General features: G+C 39.4%; 2 protein-coding genes across 3 annotated transcripts; both read right to left on the reverse strand.

The window, feature by feature from the left end:
- Nucleotides 1-1842: 1842 nt before the first annotated feature.
- On the reverse strand, nt 1843-8614 carry LOC116037020 (transcription regulator protein BACH1-like). Its single transcript, XM_031280766.2, has 5 exons — nt 7976-8614; nt 7622-7870; nt 5311-6780; nt 4110-4316; nt 1843-4009 (listed from the first exon to the last, which is right to left on the reverse strand). Exons 2-5 carry the CDS (start codon nt 7868-7870, stop codon nt 3686-3688), a joined length of 2250 nt encoding a protein of 749 aa, XP_031136626.1. The 5' UTR covers nt 7976-8614; the 3' UTR covers nt 1843-3685.
- A 632-nt stretch (nt 8615-9246) lies between these two features.
- map3k7cl (map3k7 C-terminal like) lies at nt 9247-20109 on the reverse strand. Of its 2 annotated transcripts, none has more exons than XM_031280928.2 (5): nt 19426-20109; nt 18350-18460; nt 15755-15813; nt 14239-14354; nt 9247-10185 (listed from the first exon to the last, which is right to left on the reverse strand). In XM_031280928.2, the coding sequence occupies exons 2-5, from the start codon at nt 18423-18425 to the stop codon at nt 10005-10007; spliced, it is 432 nt and encodes a 143-aa protein (XP_031136788.1). In that variant the 5' UTR covers nt 18426-18460; nt 19426-20109; the 3' UTR covers nt 9247-10004. The 2 variants fall into 2 exon arrangements, with proteins under 2 accessions (XP_031136788.1, XP_031136787.1); XM_031280927.2 differs by having other exon boundaries at nt 18350-18431; nt 19426-20108.
- Between the last annotated feature and the right edge of the window lie 451 nt (nt 20110-20560).

Consider the following 20560-nt stretch of genomic DNA (forward strand, 5'->3'; position numbering starts at 1 on the left):
TTTAACCTTTCACCTGGAACAAACCATTTTACAGCCTCATGATCACTGTAAAGCTTTCACTTTAAGAGACAGTGAATGAGCTTCCAAGTTTTTTATTAGTTTATACTGTGAAATGTTTGTGTGTGTGTGTGTGTGTGTGTGTGTGTGTGTGTGTGTGTGTGTGTGTGTGTGTGTGTGTGTGTTCAAGCTGATCCAGGACTCTCAGGTTCTCATTAGGATGCCCATGACTGCATGGATTATTCTCTGTCTGGCGGATTAGATTTGGTCGTCTGATTTTGGCTCACCTAAAAGACATCACCACCAACAACTTATCAGCTGATCCAAAACCGCTTTATAACCACTTTGAAAGGATTTTGTCAGTAATTACATAAATAATTCCTGACTTGAATATAGCACATGGTTTAAGAAACAAGCTCACTTAATAATGATGATGAAGTTGTGAGAGTGGGTGTCATTGTTTTAGGATTTTAATTACATTTCAAAAGATGTAATTAAAAACCAAACACTTGGAACAATATTCTCCAAGTTTTGGTCTGTTAACTCTTCCTATGACAACAGCTGGCACAAATCTAACTATTCATTACTTAGATTACGAGCCCAACATATTGTGTTCTCTTTAGTGCTCAGCTCTGCCAGAGAACCACCTACAGAAAACACCCACATACTCGCTCAGAGAACACGAGACAGAGAGAGAGACGTGGAGAAATAGGTAGCAAGAGAAGAAAATAAGATGGGAGAAAAGCAATACTTAAAGCTTGCAGAAACAAAAGGTTACAGCCAGCTCATCAAAGGTGCAGGTAACCAGAAGCAAACACATTAAACAGGTCACATTCGTCTAGCTTTGACATATTTTTTCAGACAGAATTCAAACATATTATAACTAACTCTCTATTAGATCAGAACACATTCAGCCAGCTTAATCACACGAAGGCCAACAGTCTTTTGACAAGTTACGTAATCCAGCGACAAGAACTCAAGATGATAGACAAGATATGATCTGATCTGATCGAGTGTCTTCACCATCAGAAATTGCTCATGTGGTGCCATCTGTTGTCACATTAGTGACACCGCAGGCATTGTATTCATTTTAGGGCAACTTAGTTGTAGATGCTGATTGATTGGAAACAACCCACCCTTTTTCATTTCTTGTAGTATTAATTTGCTAAGCTCACCTTTATTTTAAAATGACGCTAACTTAACTTGTATGGCCTAACATATTAATGATTCTTATAGTGTATTTTCCAAGCTGTCTAATTTCTACAGAAAAACCACAAAGATAAACACTGAACCAGAATGACTGGATTTAAAACGTAATCACAGCGTGTGAACACATGCTTTCCCAAAAGTGTCTTTCTCCTCTTTAAGCCCTGGGACCTCAGCGACTCTTGGTTCCCACTCCCCACTGCCAGAATCTATTAGGCCAAGTTAACCTGCTTTACCTTTGCCCCCATGGGTCTTCCTTCAATTCTCTCTTCATTATAAGTTCATAAATAGCCAGTGAGAATGACCAACGATACTGTGATTTACAGATCTTAGTATAGTTACGTAATCATCTGGGGACTAGTGTGTAATGTTTGCTCACATAAAAGAAAATTGAGAGATGAAATAACAGTCTCTGTATAATTAAAATAGCCTCCAGAGAGAGAGACAGAGGGAGAGAGGAGTGAAGAAAGAGTGAAAAGAAAGAGAAACTTAAAAGAGTTAGAGACTAAGTGGGAGAGAGTGACTACGATTCAGGAGGGAGAAACATGTAAGACTAAGTGCAGTATTAAATCATTAATATATCTGTCCAGGTTGAAAGATGAGTCCTCTAAAGACCTTATGAGCTCAGCTATTCATCGCTCACACTGAACACTGACAGATTTTACATCTCATTAACCTTACTGATGTTTTTCAATAACATGGCATTGCACTAGCAATCATCGTCACAAGTGGGGGATGATAGCATATTTTACTGTTTAATATTGATTGGTTCAGTTTCACTTTTACTTAAAAATGCAGGAATCCATTCAGACATTGCCATGGAAAATTGTCATTTTTGCGGATTAACAACAAAGGAACACAGTAGTAGAGGAACTTGTGCAGCATATAGGCTACTGTAGTACACTTCTACAGCATACAGTACAGCTCTCAGTGTATTGACTGTACAGGCACTGCCACTAGAGGGCAATAAGCACCAGTGTTTGGAGTCAGCTTGGTGGGCGAAAAAAACATATTTCGTAACACCCTTACACCCCACTGTCCTCAAAAATACAATGTGGTTACTCAGCATTTCCTCATAAAATCAATGTATAGGCTACCTTTTGATTTGTTTTGTATTTACTGTATTATTTCATATTTTACACAAATAGTTCTAAGACCAGCTGCACTGTAATGATTATCATGAGTGAAAAGGAATCCATAAATATATGCACATGTAATACAGTGAAACTTAATCATGAGTGTCAAAGATCTATAAGCAGCGAGAAAATAGGTGAAAGATCATAGGTGAAAGTCAACAGAAAAGCTACAGAAAATGGAGTAATGAATGGGATGCACAAAACAAATAAAATAATTGTGTGGTTGATAGTACAGGAAACACAAAATATACACAACAAGTTAATGCTACTTTGTTTACTTGACCATTGACAGTAATTTAGATAAGGGTGTTAAAGATAATTAATTTATGGGTAACACCATATTTCCATGACATATATTAGAAGAGTCCATTACCTGCCACAGTACAGGACAGAAACATAATGTGACAAATAATGGGAAGGATTTTCATTACACAGAGTGAGGCAGATTTTCACCTGAAAGTGTACTTTGTTCATGCATGAAAGCTCTTCCAAGGTGCACTTTCTTTAGACAGCATGTTTAACTTATTTAGGCAAATTTGTGAGGTCTGTTTGGTGAGTCAAAGCAATGCTCTGGGAGCTGTGTGCCCTGTCACTGTGGTCAGACAACCACAATGACAGCCTGAAATATGATAGCTAGACATGACCAGCAGGTAAACATCAAGTCTATTTACTGAGTTGTCTGGTTTTGGTGCAAAATGCTGTTTTGCGTTGTACTCTGCATAAAGAGGGCAGAACCAACACTGTCTGCAAGAGGTATCTTATGCTGAATTGTCCTATTTCCACCTGAGAACCTGTATCAAAATTATTGTTTAAACAATTAAAGTACATGAGGATGAAGTGTGTTGTGAGGTAATCAATCAGTGAAGACCATTGGTCCCTTTGATATATGATTTAAGTTTTGATTGTCTCAGTGCTAACATTTTGACATTCTCAACATGCACCCTGGCTGGCTGCGTTGATTTATAAGCAGGTACCTTTCAGCTTTAACCAGAAAGCAAAGTCTAATAATTAATTAGCAAAGCGTGAAACATTCGCTACAGAAGGTCATGAGAGACTTATACTTGGTGTAAAAGTAAAATGAATGGTTTTAGACACGTGGAATGCATACCTGACCTCTCAATTTAAGGTTAATGTTTTAAATTGAAAAGGTAGCAGGAATCAATTAAAATGTGTGCTGATTACATTTCATTATAAATGGATCACAATTATGACACTGCTTTATTATGCAGCCTGTACTCAGTCCATAGTCCGGGGTAATGTCTTCAGATACTGTATGATACAGTGTGGGAACCGTTTAATAACTAGTTTGAGATCATGTGCTGAATGTATGTGTGCTGAATGGGTATCTAAAGCGAATGTTCACCATCTCCTGTGACTGAATCCCTTCTGGAGCTGGACGAGGCCTCCTCAGACGCCATGTACTTATCAAGGCCCACAAAACAGGCCGAGAGTAAAGCCTGCGGCTGTGAAAGGAGTGTGTCTATGTGAGGAAAGAAGGAGGACAGAGGGCAGTCTGCAGAGGTGTATTTGGCTAACACCTGGAGCTGTTCTGGCTGCAGGTTGGCTTCGTTGCAGACCCTCTGGCATAATGCAGAGACACTGTGACATGTTTTCAACTTCAGCTGGCTCAGATGGTTCTTCTCCGTCATCAGTTTCTCCCTCTCCGTCTTCTGTGACATCCACATGCAGTACACAATGTGATTAACATATCTATAAGCAAGAAGTGGCTCAATAAAAATGTACTGATTAAAACAAATACATTTCTTTTACCAGCTTGTTGATTTCACACTGCAGATTATATATGCAGTCTAGTTTCCTCTTCCGGCAACGCTGAGCCGCGAGGCGGTTTTTGCTGCGACGTCTCATATCGTGGACAAACTCCAGCTGTTCATGCGTAAAGACCTGTTGCTTTAGCAGCTGTTGGAAGTCATTTCTGCTCAGATCCACAATCCAATCTACAGAGTATGGCAACTGCACCTGAGGAAACCCGTACAGGAAATAAAGGTTACACTAGAGAGTAATGCAAGAGTATCTGCATCATTGGAAGAGCACCCTTAAGGACAAATGGAGCCAAAATCAATGTTTTATATATATATATATATATATCTTTTTAAATGACGTCACGCTGTAGATGACATGGGACTGTGGCTATAGTACACATATACCTGCATTAAGTAGCAGTCTTGTAGAGGTGGGTTTGATTTGCTTGTCTGACTATCATAAGAAATACATCAAATGATAATTGTTAACATGTATTTCTTGAGTCTGAAGAAAATTTAAATAATTGGAGGACATCGTTTATTCAATTGAAATACAACAACAAAAAAAGTGTTGAGCTTGCTGTTTATGGACAAAAAGCAAAAGTGAGGCAAAAGTCAAAATGGATGGAGTTCAGATACTAAGTTATATTTTTACCAAGCTGTTAATTATTAACTCTAAAAACGAGGAGTTAACTTCATTGGGTCATTGCTGCTGCCAATGTGTGAGAGGAAATGTACACTCACTGGTTTATTGGAGCAGTATCAATCATGTAGTGTTTTATCTAGGGTAAATAAAAGCACTGTTTCTCCTCCGAAATGACCTCAAAATGTCTGCACACTCACTGCACTGTTAACACTTCAAACCTGTAGCTTGTGTTGCCTGTTGTCATTGCTAACTCAATGGGCTGAGCTGTCAATTTCAGATTAATTGGACTCTGAACTAATTAGCAAGACACAGATACACACACACACACACACACACACACACACACATCTTTACTTTGTAAATTATTAACTTGGCACTAAAGCAATTCTGCTTTTTGTTATATAAATGCAAGCACTCATTTGCATCTGATATAATATACTTAACACTTGTAACTAAAGCAAACATGAACTTCACAATTAGGTGGCAGCAGACAGATATATCGAAGCACAGAACACAACAAATCTGCAGTGCCTGTGCAGACTTGATTCATAGTTTAACTGCTCACCTGTCTGGCCCTTTCTCTTGTGTAGGTCTCACTGTCTCCTTCTGTTTCTGTCTCTGAGTCTCCATCCTCCCCTGAGTTGAGGGATGACACACCGGACTGAGATGCCCCCTCGCACTCAGACAGCTCTGCTCCTTTCCATAAACATTTGCTTTGATCCAGATCCTGGAAAAAGGGACAACTGGTGCTTGTGGAGCTGAGGTTCTGGAACTGCAGCCACTTTAAAGATGTGCTCTGTGCATGTCTGCTCCCTGTATCAGAGGAACTTCCTGCATCAGGGTCCTGGAAGTTCAGCTGAGACAAGCCCACGTCAGACCCCAGCCGCTTAGCCAGATGCTCTGCCACCTCCCTTTCCACAGTGCTCCTTTCTCTGGCATCATTTACCAACAGGGCTGCTCTCTCCGTGTTGCCTGTCTGTACGATCTCATCATCTGCCCTTTTCCACTCAGCTTCTACCTGTTCCTCTGCTGTTCGATGAATGGATACTGGCGCTAGTAAACAGCAGTCCCTTGTTTTCTTGCCTTCTGTAATGTCTATGATAAACCTCTTGTGCCCCAGTGACTGAGTGATTGCAGGGCCCTCACCAAAGATCTTCAGGGGGCATTTGTGCAATATTAACTCTGATGACCTCTCACTCAGCGCGGTGCTTGGCTGTGAGGAGACTGCCTTGACATTGGATCTGTCTGAAGAGCTAATGTTTTCCTCCACAACCATCTCTCTTTCCTTCTTTTTCCATTTTCTCTGCCTTTCATTTGTGTCTTTCTCAATCATATCAACCTCCCCTCTGTCCACACCATTCTCTGTTTTCTTGTCATGTATTTCAGTTTCCCATGGCTCATCAGCCCCTCCTTTGCTCTGCCTGGTGAAATTTGAGAATGAATTTCCAGGGAATGTAATGTCAGTTTCATTCTTGCTGCTCACACTGCTGGAGCAGGGCAAGCAGGAGAGGTTACTGTCATCCCTGATTACTGTTACTGAGTTGTTGAGACTTTTCTCTGTGACACAAGTTTCCTTCCCACATGCCAGCTGGAACTTGCGATACTTAGGACACTGCATAAATTGGTCGTTTGTCCTTTCAACTACAGGTGTCAGAGCGCCTGTACTGTTCTGACTTTCCATTTTGCTGTTCACTGATTTGTGACAGTGCCAAGCCGGTTCCTGCTGAGATGGTGAGTCAGCAACTGGTTTTACTTCTTCCTTATCCAACAATACATTGTTAGAGTCAATGCCACCGTCTTCCTTTGATAATCGCCTCTTGCATTTCTTCTTACAACAGGTCTTTCTCGGAACAGGAGCAGAGCCATTGCTGCTGGAGAAGAACTTAGGGAGGAGAAAATCAAAGCATGCCTCGTCTAGGTCTCTGAAACCAAGAATGGAAGCTGAGTTACGTATTTCTAAGACACAGTCTTTCCCGAAGAGAAGTTTGGATGTGTAGGCAAACTTCAGCAAGGGTTCAAAACCAGCAATTGTCACCTGTGAAAGAGGACAAGAGTGACAAAAATGAGCACTTTCTATTCTCTAGTCAGTTCTCAAGGATAGCAATAGGTAATTATATAATATTTTCTGTCAGATAATCAAGCATACAGTACTGGCTGGCAAGGGAATATAAGTACTCTACTTTAGCAAATTAAAGCCGAGGATCGTAGGACTTTACTGACACAGCAGCCAATAAATGAAACTAAAAGTTCCAAAGAAGCTGAATACCAGCAGGTTCTCCTATTACAGAATATTGTTAATGCAAATGAAATTGGTAAAAGAAACACAGTACTTGTGGAATAATAGAGAACCAAAAATCTAAATAGATATGGTAATTGTAAAATAGTCTATTAGCATGGCTAAGCCAACAGGAAAATTCAAAATACTGATATGTTTCCTCTTGAAGATCAAACTGACACTTATTGGCCTTATTTATTTATTTTATCTTATCTTGCACTTTATTTTAGCTTCACTTTTCCTGAAGCCCCACTTGGAGGATATATTTTTGTATTGAAAACCCACTAAGAACCAAAAACATTTTAATATCGATAAGAAGTAAGAGTGGTAACACATTTAGGGCTATTCTACATTGCCCTTTAAAGGCAAACTACAGTAGGAAATTTTGTTTTCAAGGTGACAGGCCATGACAAGATTGTAGACAGCATAAGAAAGTACACAATAAATACATCTCATGCAGTCAGCCTACCATCAACATTTGTTGAGGAAATAAATCTTTCAGTCATTTTTCTCACTTCACTTTTACACAAGGTTGTTCTTTGCAGCCCCGCTTGTGTGTGTCTACTCTTTAGCTGTACTCCATCGTGAGGTGACATCTCACCTCTGGTGGCAAAGTGATGACCGCTCCATGCTGGGTGAGGGAGGAGATTTTGTGTGTAAAGTACTCGCTACAGGAAGCGAGCACTGAGCGGTGGGCTCTGAAACTCTGACCTTCCACCACCACAGTAACATCACACAACGTGTCCCGGCGACGCTGCTCGTCCAGGCAGCGCAGCACATGGGAGGAATGTACTGTAGATTCAAATGTAAACACAGACGATCGGGGGGCAGACGTGGCCATCAGGGACATCTACATGTACACACAAACACACACTTATGTACACCATTTCCCCTCTATCAGGATACATACTTAAAAAAAAAAGTTATATCATAATAACAACAAAAACATACCTACCTTACAAGGCTGACGTTATATATCCAAGTGTTTTAGAGTATTAAAGAAAGTCCCAGCTGCTGAGCACACATTCTAAATGGAATGACGTCAAACCAGGCTACGAATCCCAGAAAGCCTTATTGCAACTCGGCTACAAACTAAAAACTGAGCTTGACTCAGTCATATGGCCTGTGTGTGAGTACGTGAGAGGGAGGGAGAGATAGAGGGAGTGAGAGTGTGTGTTGCAACAACTCAGGGTGTAACAGAGCAAGCGCTGACTCATGTACTCCTGCTGATATAGAATGAGCAAGCAAGTTTTCCCGTCCATACCAATCCCACCCTTGGATCCGTCTGCTAAACTAACAGGCTTTTCCCAGAAAATCCCTTTATAGATTTACCCAGCACACAATTCAGAGATTATGGTGAGGGTTGGGAATATAAAGCCAGTGTTTACAGTAAACAGGATTCTGTCTATTGTCTGTGTCTTTAGATGCTGTCCGACTAATTTTGTAGGCAGTGCATTTTGATAACAAGTTGTGCAAAAACATAGAGTAAAGACAAATTGAACTGGCCACTGGTTGCAAGAAGAGGGAGGCTATTATGTTAATCTAAAGGTTAATATGTGTGTTTGTGTGTGTGAGAGAAATAGTCTGTGTCAGAGAGAGAGAGAGAGAGAGAGAGTGAGAGAAAGAGAGAGAGTGTGAGAGAGAGAGAGAGACAGAGAGAGAGAGACAGAGAGAGAGAGAGAGAGAGAGAGAGAGAATGCCTTGCTGGCAAAGGTATAATAAGTATCAACACAACTAATATAATTGAATCCTCATATTAATTATTAATGACATTTTTTTAGGCTTTTGAGGTGTCAGCAACTGTTATTGGCCATGTAAATATTAACCAATTATCTGTGATAGAATGACTATAGAGGAGCACAACGCTGCCAGAAAAATTGTCTAATGATAAACTTTGCAAGTGAGTTTTCTACAGTATAAAGAAAAAGCACACCTTCAAAGCTGGTGTTTCAGGCAGTAAAGTACAACATAATGGACTAATCTTCACCACAACACACTGTTGCCAATGTCACATGATTCGAAGGAGGAAGAGGGAAGGCTGCCAGAGTCAAACAGGCCAATCAGGTGACTGTTTCATAATTCCAGAATGAGCTAATCTCCTCATGGAAAAAAAAAAAGAAATCTAGTTCCTTATTCTATGTAAGCACCACAATATGGTTGTAAAGCACACACCAAACACAACAGCACCGGCTTGGAGAAATGAAACTAAGGAACTGATGCTGGTGATAAAATTAAAATGCATTTTATTAATAGACGAAGACGATAAGCAACAATTTATCTTGTTGTATACTTCCCCTTCTACAGGTGTGTGACACGCTACATCAAAAAAAATGTACAACTCTTACAGTGTTGTGTCACAGCAGATACGTAATTATTGTGAAATAGATAATCACCCTTCTTCTTTTGCTGTTCCTCACAAATATAATTTCCCGATCCCTGACACTGTTAAACACTCGTCTCATTTCCTTTTTTTTTTTTTATCATAACAGGAACTTGACGAGCAGTTGTCGGGGAAGGGAGGGGGAGCACTCCTCAAACTACAAAATTTGGACCACATCATACTCCCATGGCTCCCTCCACAGACCTCAGGTAAAAGATCTGAGTCTCCACAGGACCTGAGACAGATATCAGCATATCTGGTCACATTCACAGCAGCTGACATTGTATAAATATATACTGTGAGGTATTGCAATGGCGACCAGGAAAGTTCTGCAAGATCACATAATAACAAAACCCAGAAAAGTGGCCTTGTGTTATAGCTTGGTAGAATCACTACAACAGCTTCAAACTGATGATGACAGTACGTCTGTGGTTCAAACAAATGACTCAGACATGAATAAACACGACGCCTTTCTGTGTAATTAGCTGATTCACTGACTGTAGTTGTGTAGAATGAGCACTAGCTGAGCCTTTATTTCTGCTTGGTTTCCCGGTCTGGCGACAGCTGGATGTTTGGAGGCCTCAGATTCTGCAGAGGTCAGAGGTCACGAGGAGTCCTGCGTCGTTTGATTGGTCACACAGAGCCTCTCTAACTGCTGAGCGCGTTCGTTGTGGACAGTCATCAAGGTCCGGTTCTCCTCCGTTAGACGCCGAAACTCTTCCTCTAGACGGGCGATCTCTATGGCAACCTCCTCATCCTCCACCAGCTCTGCCAGCAACTTACGCCTAAGTAGATGAGTGAGATAAAGATTTAAGCAGCAGATGCATATTTTTACTCTAATTTTATCACATACAAATGCATAAAACAGTAAAGTATTTTCTCCAAATTCTACAATTAATTAAGTGTCGGGTCTTTTTTTTTTTTTTTTTTTTTTTCTCTTCCTGCTTCATCTTCAGTTGTGAAAAGCTGGACACTGTCCAAGCACACACGGAGGCAGGGAAACACCCCTAACAGGTTCCCAGTTCAGAGACATGCAGACATTCATACCAGCTGTCTTGTTTTTAGAGTGTGGGGAGAAACCAGATATATCAAAAATAGTCATGGCAACAATGCAAACTTACAGGAAGTGCTGAACTGTGTTTAAAAAAAACCCCCAATGATCCTGCTCGCTGTTGGGCAACAAAGCTAACTGCTTTGAAATAGGTGAATAAGACATTTGGTGTGCAATATGGTGTGCTGATGGTATAAACCTTTATTACGAACATATTGGCTAATGAAAAGCAGCAACAGTATAGAGGCGTATGTGCAGCAGAATTTCACCAAAGTGTCACCAAAAATCTCTGTGAAGAAGACAAAGTTGTTTGCAATGTAATGTTATATGTAAGGGGCTATGTTCTTGTCTGACAAATGTTTCTCCACTCAAATGTTTGGTGTCCTGTAAGTCCATGTAGGCTGAGCACTTGTACAGTATGCATATGACGCAATGAATAACATAAACACACAAACGTAAACATAAACATCCCCCCTCCATCCCGACTACGTTTCCCGATGAAGCCACTCGAGTTGAATGACTGCAGTCGCTCTGGTTTAGGCAGGATGACCTGACTTTGCCTGGCAAACTAAACTACTTTCACACACTGAGAAGAAATCAGCCTTTGGACTTTGAAAGGCAGTGTAAGCACAGAAGCGCGTATGTATGTGTACGTGTGTCCCATGGCCTCACGTGTGAGAGTGTGTGAATGTCAGTGTTGTATGACAGCTGTTAAGTGCCACATAAGTCACATAACAGCAGCATCAACAAGGAAGAAAAGAAGTCTATCTTCTACAATACAGGCTGTCTGTAGAGCTGTAATGACATAATTATGACAGAAGATGTTTTTTTATTTAATGGAGGTTGCAATATAAAATTATTTAAAGTCCTAACCCTTAATTTTTTGAGTTAAAGGTTTGCCATAGTGGTGAAAACATTTTCTAGCGTGTCTCTGTGTCTAGTGTTTAAAATCACAACTGATTTATTTGAGGAAACAAATAACTTTCTAGGGTTCGCCCCAGTATTAAAATTCTTGAGCGTTATAGCGGGATGTGTTTTGTTAATGGAACTACTCTTTTGTTTGCAATTTGGATCACAAATGAACCCTTTAAATCCTGCTTCTAGTGTTTGTTTGAATTAACTTTTAGTAAAAATACGTCAAGCACAACATTTTATTTATTGAGAAATTGACCTTGTTGAGTCCAAATAATAACAAAAATAATTCAGCTGTTGATTACAATGGCCTATTCATTTTAAAATCATCTTTTCCAAATACCTATGAAACCATGTTCAGATGATTCATTTCCTCATAAACCAGATCCACTTTTAAGAAGCAGTAAGAAAAATAAACATAACTGCTTAGTGGAAACTTTGATCTTATCTAATCTTATCTTTGTGTATCTACTAATAAACAATCTGTTTTTACACATTTCCCTAAGACTTGTAATTCCATCTGAGTTGGTAAGCATATTTATTTTGTTAAACTTTATGACATACACAAAACACAAAGGGAAGGCATGTGGTTCCTTTTTGCAATCGCACATAATTTCACTGTTTTTTTGGGTTACATGATTGTGTTCAACTGTAATTAAAGTGCAGCTTTTAAACCAAAGAGTTTTCAAATACAAGAAAAACGCAGTATGATTTAGAGTAAAAAATGTGTGATTTGGATACGTTACTTTTATGCTGACTTTCTTTTTTCTTTATTAGAAGCAAGTTGAAACCCGCATGTGCATACGTGTCTGGGGGTATGTATGCATGTTTGTGTGACAGAGTGATCCTGAAAAAAAGAAGAGGTCTTTTTCAGTCTAAAAGAATACATCGGATATATGGAGGCTATAGATAGAAATTGTACAAAACACTTTTATTTCTTAGTCAATGAAAAGTAATATACTACCACATTTGTTTGTTTTGTCTTTTCTGTCCACCAAAATGTGTAAAGATCTGAAAAAAATGGAATGTAAAACAACATTTCACACACCGCTGACTTAAAAGATATATAACCATATTAAATGAATTATAACTACATTAGGCCTAAAATCAATGTCTGAGTCAATGTTTCTTGAAAGGGGTTTTCTAAAACTCATTTATTCCACTTTGGCCAGTTCTTTGTTGACCCTATTCTGGTGGAATAAAATTCTGTTCATCTGGCATTACATGACGGATTGCAGTGAAAAACTGGATAGTTGTAAGAGTTAAAATCCACCATATAGATGAGTGCTACTTGTTTAATACTGATCAAAAGCAGATTGAGTGAATTTTGGAAAATCCCTCTGCAGTGTGTTAAAGTTTTGTTCCTGTTGTCGTCCCTGCAACACTTCACTGTATGTCCGAAACTCTCCTACCTTACTGTGTGTAATCATATGGGAAGTAACCAAACTTTCATTGCATCATGCATGTCTGTTAATGGTAAATGACCAATAGCAGAAAATATGAAAACATCCACTCTTCCACAGAAATATATTCAATGTTCTAATTAATGAAGTAATAGTATCAGTGATACCTTATATGTATATACCTTATAATATAGTATTGGCGTAAAAGCAACATTTGTTGCATTGCCTTCACTTCTGTCTAGTTGTGTCTTACTTTACTTTAAGTGTAAATCTGACTTTGTGTGTGTATGTGTTAGTGGATGTTGAGCGGCAGCGTGAAAAGAGAGAACCAAGAGTTTATATCGGCCTGACTCATCATGTTCTTATCTAAACTCAAGGCTATACTCATCCCATCAGAGTCTGCATGCCTGTTCTCTATTTAGGAGCTGCCAAGTGGTGTAGGCTGTGTGTGTGCATGTGTGTGTGTGTGTGTGTGTGTGTGTGTGTGTGTGTGTGTGTGTGTGTGTGTGTGTGTGTGTGTGTGTGTTTATGTGTGTGTGTGTGTGTGTGTGTGTGTGTGTGTGTAGGTGTGGTGGTGAGGGCCTTGAAAATCCTACTGCTAAGACTACCCACAGCTGCTGAGGGCACAGGGGACAGTGTGCACTGTGTGTGTGTGTGTGTGTGTGTGTGTGTGTGTGTGTGTGTGTGTGTGTGTGTGTGTGTGTGTGTGTGTGTGTGTTATTATAGACGCCCATTTATGTGCAGCAAGCATACACAGTACATGTGCATTAAAGCATACAGCAGGTCTCACTCAATTACACCTGGCAAGGGTTGCAGTTAGTGTAATATCCACCCCAGCAAAGGTGCTACTTTTCCCAAATATGATGCCCAATCTAACCCAGAAACCCAGTGTACAGTGTAACCTTCACATCCCTGTATACAACACACATGCTGGATTTTGTTTCTGATCCAAAAGTAATTACAGATGTGGCCTTGTAAAGAAAACACATCTGAAATTAAAGTCATACATTACCAGCTGTTTGAATATCATCTTAATGAAAATGGTCTCAGTAGATTATGTGCTGCTGAATAAAAGCTATTACCAGGTGCCATCTGGTGGACATTTTGATCCAAAAAAGTGTTTAAGGGTTGTGTTTTAGTAGGGAATTGAATTCCTAAATTTTGATTTATGTTCCAAACATTTATACACAACCTATATTACAATATATTATTATTATAATTATTATAACTCAATCTTATTTGTTCTCCCTGAATCAGTGGTACTTAACAGTGTATATTTAAACGTTTCAATATGCCAAGAAGACTACAGGCAAAGCCACCAGTATATACAGTAAGACTAAATTTGTTTTCTTCTGGTCCAAGCAGTGACACCGGACGTGATTTAAGACACAACCTTCTGATCAGACGTGCTACCATTGCACCAAAAGAGCTCCCCTTTAGTTTTTTAAAAGAAGGCATTTACAGGGACTCACTTGCGGTCCTCAAGCACGGCGATCTCATGTTTGACCTGGTGGAACTCTCTCGCCATCCTGCAGTGCTCCTTGTACACCTGAACACTTTCTCTCAGAGACACACAGGGGGGCACTGGCTGCAAGAGGTCAGAGAGAGATATGTGACATCAGAGAGATGTATTAGTTTATGACTAAGCAAAACAAAAAAGATTAGAATATATATAATAATATAATAAATATAATATATCAAATAATAAAAACAATTGCAAAAAATACAATCTATTATAATATATATAAATATTAAACAGATTATATCACACAAGCAACACTATGTACAAACCTGGAACAGCACATTCCAACTTGAAAGCTTTAAAAATGCTTCAAAGCAAATTCCCTTTTTGCTGGTATTGTTTATTATTAAACCTTATGCTAAATGGCTGCTAAAAGGCTAATTCCTATTATTTTGGTGACCCTCTAAGCTTTCCCACATTGCCCCAGTAGCACCGCTGTCACGTGCTTTGATCCAAGAAAGGTTATCTCCTAAAGTAATGAAAGAATATCCATTAAATTTGCTACTGCTGAAACATGAGATTGCTGTGCTTGAGGACAACAAGTGAAAGCTAAACTGACTTGTCTTCATATAACTTGTATGAAACCTATAAATGCTTTATTTCACAGAGGAAGACTGTATGGCGCTATGGTAACGTGTCTGGCGCCAGATCAGAATATTGCATGTTTAAATCGTGTCAAGGTCACAAAAACAAAAAACTATTACCGTTCTATAAACTGAATATGAATATTGATAATATGCTACTTTTATGTATATAAGAAAAAAAATGGGAACAAAAAATAACTCTATCAGCCTGTAGTATAGCGTATGCCAGCTATCATTCATTGGACTGCAACTACTGTTCTCATTTGATACTCTAACATGTATGTGACCCTGGCACTAGCACTCGTTGAAGGATAATTCAATGACAACACTAATAGCAGATTGAGCGCACAGTGTGAAGACATTGAGCTTCTCCTGATGTACAGACTCAAATGCTTCTAACCTAAACAGAATAGAGCTTTAGAGGAACATTCCACTACTTTGTTTTAGTAGGTTGACAATGGTTTCTCAGGCCTGGCCTTCAGTTGTGAATTAGTTAGACAGTAAGTAGAGAGAGCAATAATGACATCAATAGTAATATTTACAGAGCAAAAAATGTTCAAAGTCAAAATACAGTATATATAAAAGAGGGAATTTATTGACATTGCATTGTTTGACAATCCATTAGAAAAATTTAGCATTAAGCCACAAAACAGAGCCAGACATGAAATGCAAAATGTCAATAGCATTATAGTGCAGAGCAGGATTTGGAGTTTTCCTTTAAAAGGCACAACATGCTATTATACAGCACTGTGGATTTAAAACCATTGCCATATCTTCTATACTCTGCCTCTCCACCCTTTTGCTGCTCTGCCAACAATACAAAAGTGTGTGTTCAATGCAATGTGATGCTACAGTATGCACTAGTATAGTAGTACTGTATACCTGTAGTCGCTGTTCAAGATCCGGGAAAGTCTGAGGGACGTCCTCCACATCTTTTGTATCTAATGAAAAAGAACACATTATTCAGACATGAACAATCAGTATAATGATTGACATATACTGACATATCAAAACAGAATATAGTATATTGGTTAATGATACATGAGTTAACATACTATTTTGATGATTTTGCATTACTACAAATTGCATATGCTTTACTGCTGACCATTTTCCCAAGCATACTGTATGTATCCTGCAGTGGTGTGAGTATTCTAATCTATAACAATACATCTGATGCATCAGATGATCATTATTGTTTTGTATAAAAGCTTAACATTACTAGTAACTACTTTACAGATACATGCAGTGAAGTATAAAGAAGCAAAATACTAAAATACTTCAGTAAAGTAAGTACCTCAAAACTGTACTTAAGTACACCACACATTTTCTGATTGATTTCCTTCATCTTAGTATTCTGTGATGAGATTATTATTAATCATTAATATAATTATTATTATTATTATTATTATTATTATTATTATTATTATTATTTTAAATGTGGATTCTGTAGTTAATGAATAAGGTTTCTCTTTAGCATTAAAAAATAAAAATAAAATGTTTATTGTGATAGATTATCTCCAAGCTTCAATTGTCTGATGAAAAGTCCCATTTAAAAAGTAATCTCAACTTAATTTGATAAATCAACACAGTGCATAATGTCTTCTTAGTTATTTTTTATTAACATTGCTGCATGTTCTTGATGTACAGCCAAGTGACTTGTCCTACAGGCAGTTGTGTTAATGCCTTTCTCCACCTCATAAAATGGACCAAAATGAAACACAATAGGGGCCTCATATACAGCATGACACCACAACATAGCAACACAGTGCTACACTTATAAATGAGCCATGTCCTCTTACTGTACAGCAGTAATGAGCTGTCACACTGAAAGACATGCAGGTTAAGAACACAAACAGACAAACACAGTGGACAGAAAGAATAGACAGGCCAGATGTATGGACAGACAGGGATCCAGACAGACAGACAGACAGACAGACAGAAACCGACAGGTTGTCTACACCAGCCTCTGCCTCGCCAGTAATGTCCCCCTGGAGTTGTGGAACACATGTGGAGAATCCTGTGATGATGCAACCTTCTAAAAGCAGAAGTATCAGTGGGCCAGCCTGCAGCCATGGGGCCAATTATGATGTGGAATAAATACAGTTCTCATGCTTAGGATTGACACAGTGTGGGGTTATAACTATGTCTGGTATTAAGTCATGAAAGCCCTAGAGCATGATCCCCAGACGAAGCACAGGTCTTAGTCCCCCTGCTGAGAAACACAAGTTCAAAAAGGCAACAACATGATCGTCTAGGGAATATCCAAAATTTGATTTAGGGGGGTAGGGTCAGATTGTGCCTAAACAACTCTGGAGGCTACAGCTAAAACTAAAACAAGGCATGTAAGCATGCAAATAAAGCAGGACCTGTGCAGTTACTTTGATCCTTAAGATTTATCAAAAAAATGAACCAGTGCACAACTAGACTAAAACAAAACTCATTGGAAAGTGAGGTGAAACTTAACTGAATCCATGCAAATAGATGATTGAGGTTGAAAGAAAAAGCAAGCTAGAAACAAAAGAACAGCAATATGAATGATTAAGAAAATGAAAAGGCAATTCAGTAAGAGGACATGTTGCCATTGTGCCAATGACAAGCAGAATGTCATGGAGTTCAATGCATCACTGCTCAAAGTGGGATTTGAGTGTCGTTCCTGCTACAGCCCTTCATCTCACTTCCTAAGAGAAAGACAAGGGGGATCAGAGATGGGCGGAGTAGGACTGGAAGTGTTAACTGCTTATAAATATAGGCCAGTGTTCTAAAAGCTGAACAGTGAATCAGGCAGCGCGACACTGTTAGTATTAGAGGGGAAACCTGACTCTGCCATTGCATAGCCGCAGCTGCTGTCCCAGTGCCTGGCCCCACTGCAGTAAAACATCCTGACAGACAGTACCTTGCACCCTAGGTAGGGTAGACCTTTGAGTTTTGATTGAAGATTAAAGAACTATACAATGCTGATCACATAAAAGGTTTTGCAATCGCTTGTACAGGTGCATATAGTATATGTGCGTTTTGCAAGCGCACAGCTACACACATGCATGTGTGGTTGGTTTTTAAATTCTGTGGTCCTACTGAAATAGAAGGAGCACATGTCTTGGCTACGGTGTAAAAGAATGAGCACAGTTAAAGTGATAGGGTGTAAAGGGTGGGGGGGGGGAGGCTGCTTGGGGCAGATTGTGCCTGGTCTGTTTTGGAGGGAGGAATGTCGTGCATGTGTTCCACACATACTGGAAATGCAGTGAGAGTAGAGCTCCACGCAATGTCAGGTGTTAGATGATCAAATGAGTAATAGGTGTAACTTAACTCAAAATAATTTGTTACCATCATTTTTTAAAATGCTGTGACACAGGTGTATGTGTGGGTTGGGAATTTGTGTGTGAGGTGAGCACATGGTGTGTGTGGATGAATGCAGTGTGTGTGTGTGTGTGTGTGTGTGTGTGTGTGTGTGTGTGTGTGTGTGTGTGTGTGTGTGTTTACCTGATGTGTCGTCAAGGCTGAAGGCGATTCTAACTTCAGATTTATCAGGAGACACTCTTCTGGTTGAGGTGATCATTTATCCCTTCATGAGGCCACAGGCACAAAACAGAGCTGTTAGCACAATCAAAGGGGTCTCATGAAAGAAGAGTGATGATGTAATAATGAAACAATTAGTCGATCAACTGAAAACTGACAGATCTATTAATATTGTAAGAGATTTAGCTTCTTAAATTTGATGACTTCCTGCATTCTTCCGTTTTATGTGACTGTAAGTTGTAAATCTTTTGGACAGAACAAGCAATTTGAAGATGCCACCTCTGAATTATGAAGGGCATTTTCTCACTATTTTTAATTTATAGACCAAACAATATATCAGCGGATTAATTATAGTATCAGCCTTAATTTTATCTGTATGTGGTATCCAATCAGACATGGAAAGCTAAGTAAACCATTTTTTTTTATTTCAACCTAGTATACTGAACTCAGCAGGTGTTGTGTTCAGTTGGAATGAAAGCATGCTTTGATAAAGCATGTGATTAATCCAAACCTAGGAAAGTATGGCGGACCACACACAGACACACACACACACACACACACACACACACACACACACACACACACACACACACACAACCACCAGTTTCATCATGCATTTAGAGTTGCAGTGGGATTACTGTAAATAATTAGGGATCTTTGACAGACTGGCTCTGAGGTCTGGGTTTTGCATGCCCCTCTCCAATGTAGGTAGGCTTTTTATATCAGGGCATTTGCCTGCTTTAACCCCGGTAAACCCTCTGTCTCACACATAACATACCTCAATGACCTTCTACACCAGCAAATAAGCACTTTTTTAATGAATGTCTTTCTCAGTTGTTAGAAAAGGGTTAAAAGGTAATTTTTTGAAGAATCAAAACATCCGTACTGATAGTGTCAAAAGATGACATTATAGGTGGAATAGCCTAATAGTGCACATATTGTAGGCTATAAAATCTATAATGATGGAGTTTATTACATAGCCTACATATGGGCTATCTCTAACTGAAAATGACCCATCTGGGCCAACAGGGTATTGTTACCTGAAGCAGCACGAGCTCGACACAGGAAATTCCGTATAATAAAGTTTAAAATCAGGTAGCAGTGTACGTCCTCAATATTGATTGTTGTGTGTTCCCCGTCGGACCACCGCTGAGGTCTCTTCAGAAAAAGCACAAATCGTCTCTCAGCCTTTGCATGGTACAATTATTGATCCAAAAGTTGACCTCCACTTCCCTCTTGAGACTCCAACTATATTGTTTTGTATTCAAAAGTTTTCCAACATAGTCAAGGCGTCCACTACAATGGTGTCAGTCAAAGGCTCTCCAGCAGCTCAAGTTTGCGTGGGCATGGACATGTTATCCACGGACTGCAGCCACGCGGCGAAGAGCAACACAACAGGGCGCAGGCAGTGGAGGAATGCCGTCCGCTGTCCCCCTGTGGCGGCCCGGGCCCAATTAAATGTCTCAGATGACATGACTTTAGCCCGCAAAAATGCCCATAGCTGCAGCACTGTTTTGAGTGACACGGTCATGCCGCTGGGATGGTCTTTGGCTTTGCAATAGCTGGGCAATGAGACAGTTGCTCAGAATGAACATCTCATGCTATTATAGCTCTGAGGAAAGAAATCAAAGCATCCCAGTCTGTTTATCTTTTGGGGGGTCGTTTTGGCAATTAAGTGCAAGAACACCTTAACGAACGTGATATACTTATACCTAAGGGGAGTTTCTTGCAGTACATAGGCTACATCAATTAGGCTACTGTGATTCAGGCACTTAACCTTTTTTTTTTTTTTTTCTTTTTTTTACTTTTTAAAGGGACACTGCCGAATTTATCCATGGGTTAGTTTACTCATCACAAGAGTATTACTTAGCCTGTGAAAACTATAAGCCTATCTGTGGCTCTGGAGAGGAGGATTTCTAAAGTCTGAAAAAATAACTCCTATGATGTCATCAGTCTAAAAAAAATAACCCTGATGATGCCATCAGTCTGAAAAAAAACCTGATTCAGGATTCAGACCTAATTTTTAACAAAAAGACTTACAACCTGTGGGTGTGGAGATTGATATGTTGGGCATTTCACAGGCAGGACAGGTCTAATGAAAACACACTATTGAGTTTAATAATGTAGCATTCTGTGTTTTTGGAGTTTGACCCATAGGACTAAATATCAAGATAT

The sequence above is a fragment of the Sander lucioperca genome, chromosome 13 (genome assembly GCF_008315115.2).
Source record: "Sander lucioperca isolate FBNREF2018 chromosome 13, SLUC_FBN_1.2, whole genome shotgun sequence".
NCBI classification, from domain to species: Eukaryota; Metazoa; Chordata; class Actinopteri; order Perciformes; family Percidae; genus Sander; species Sander lucioperca.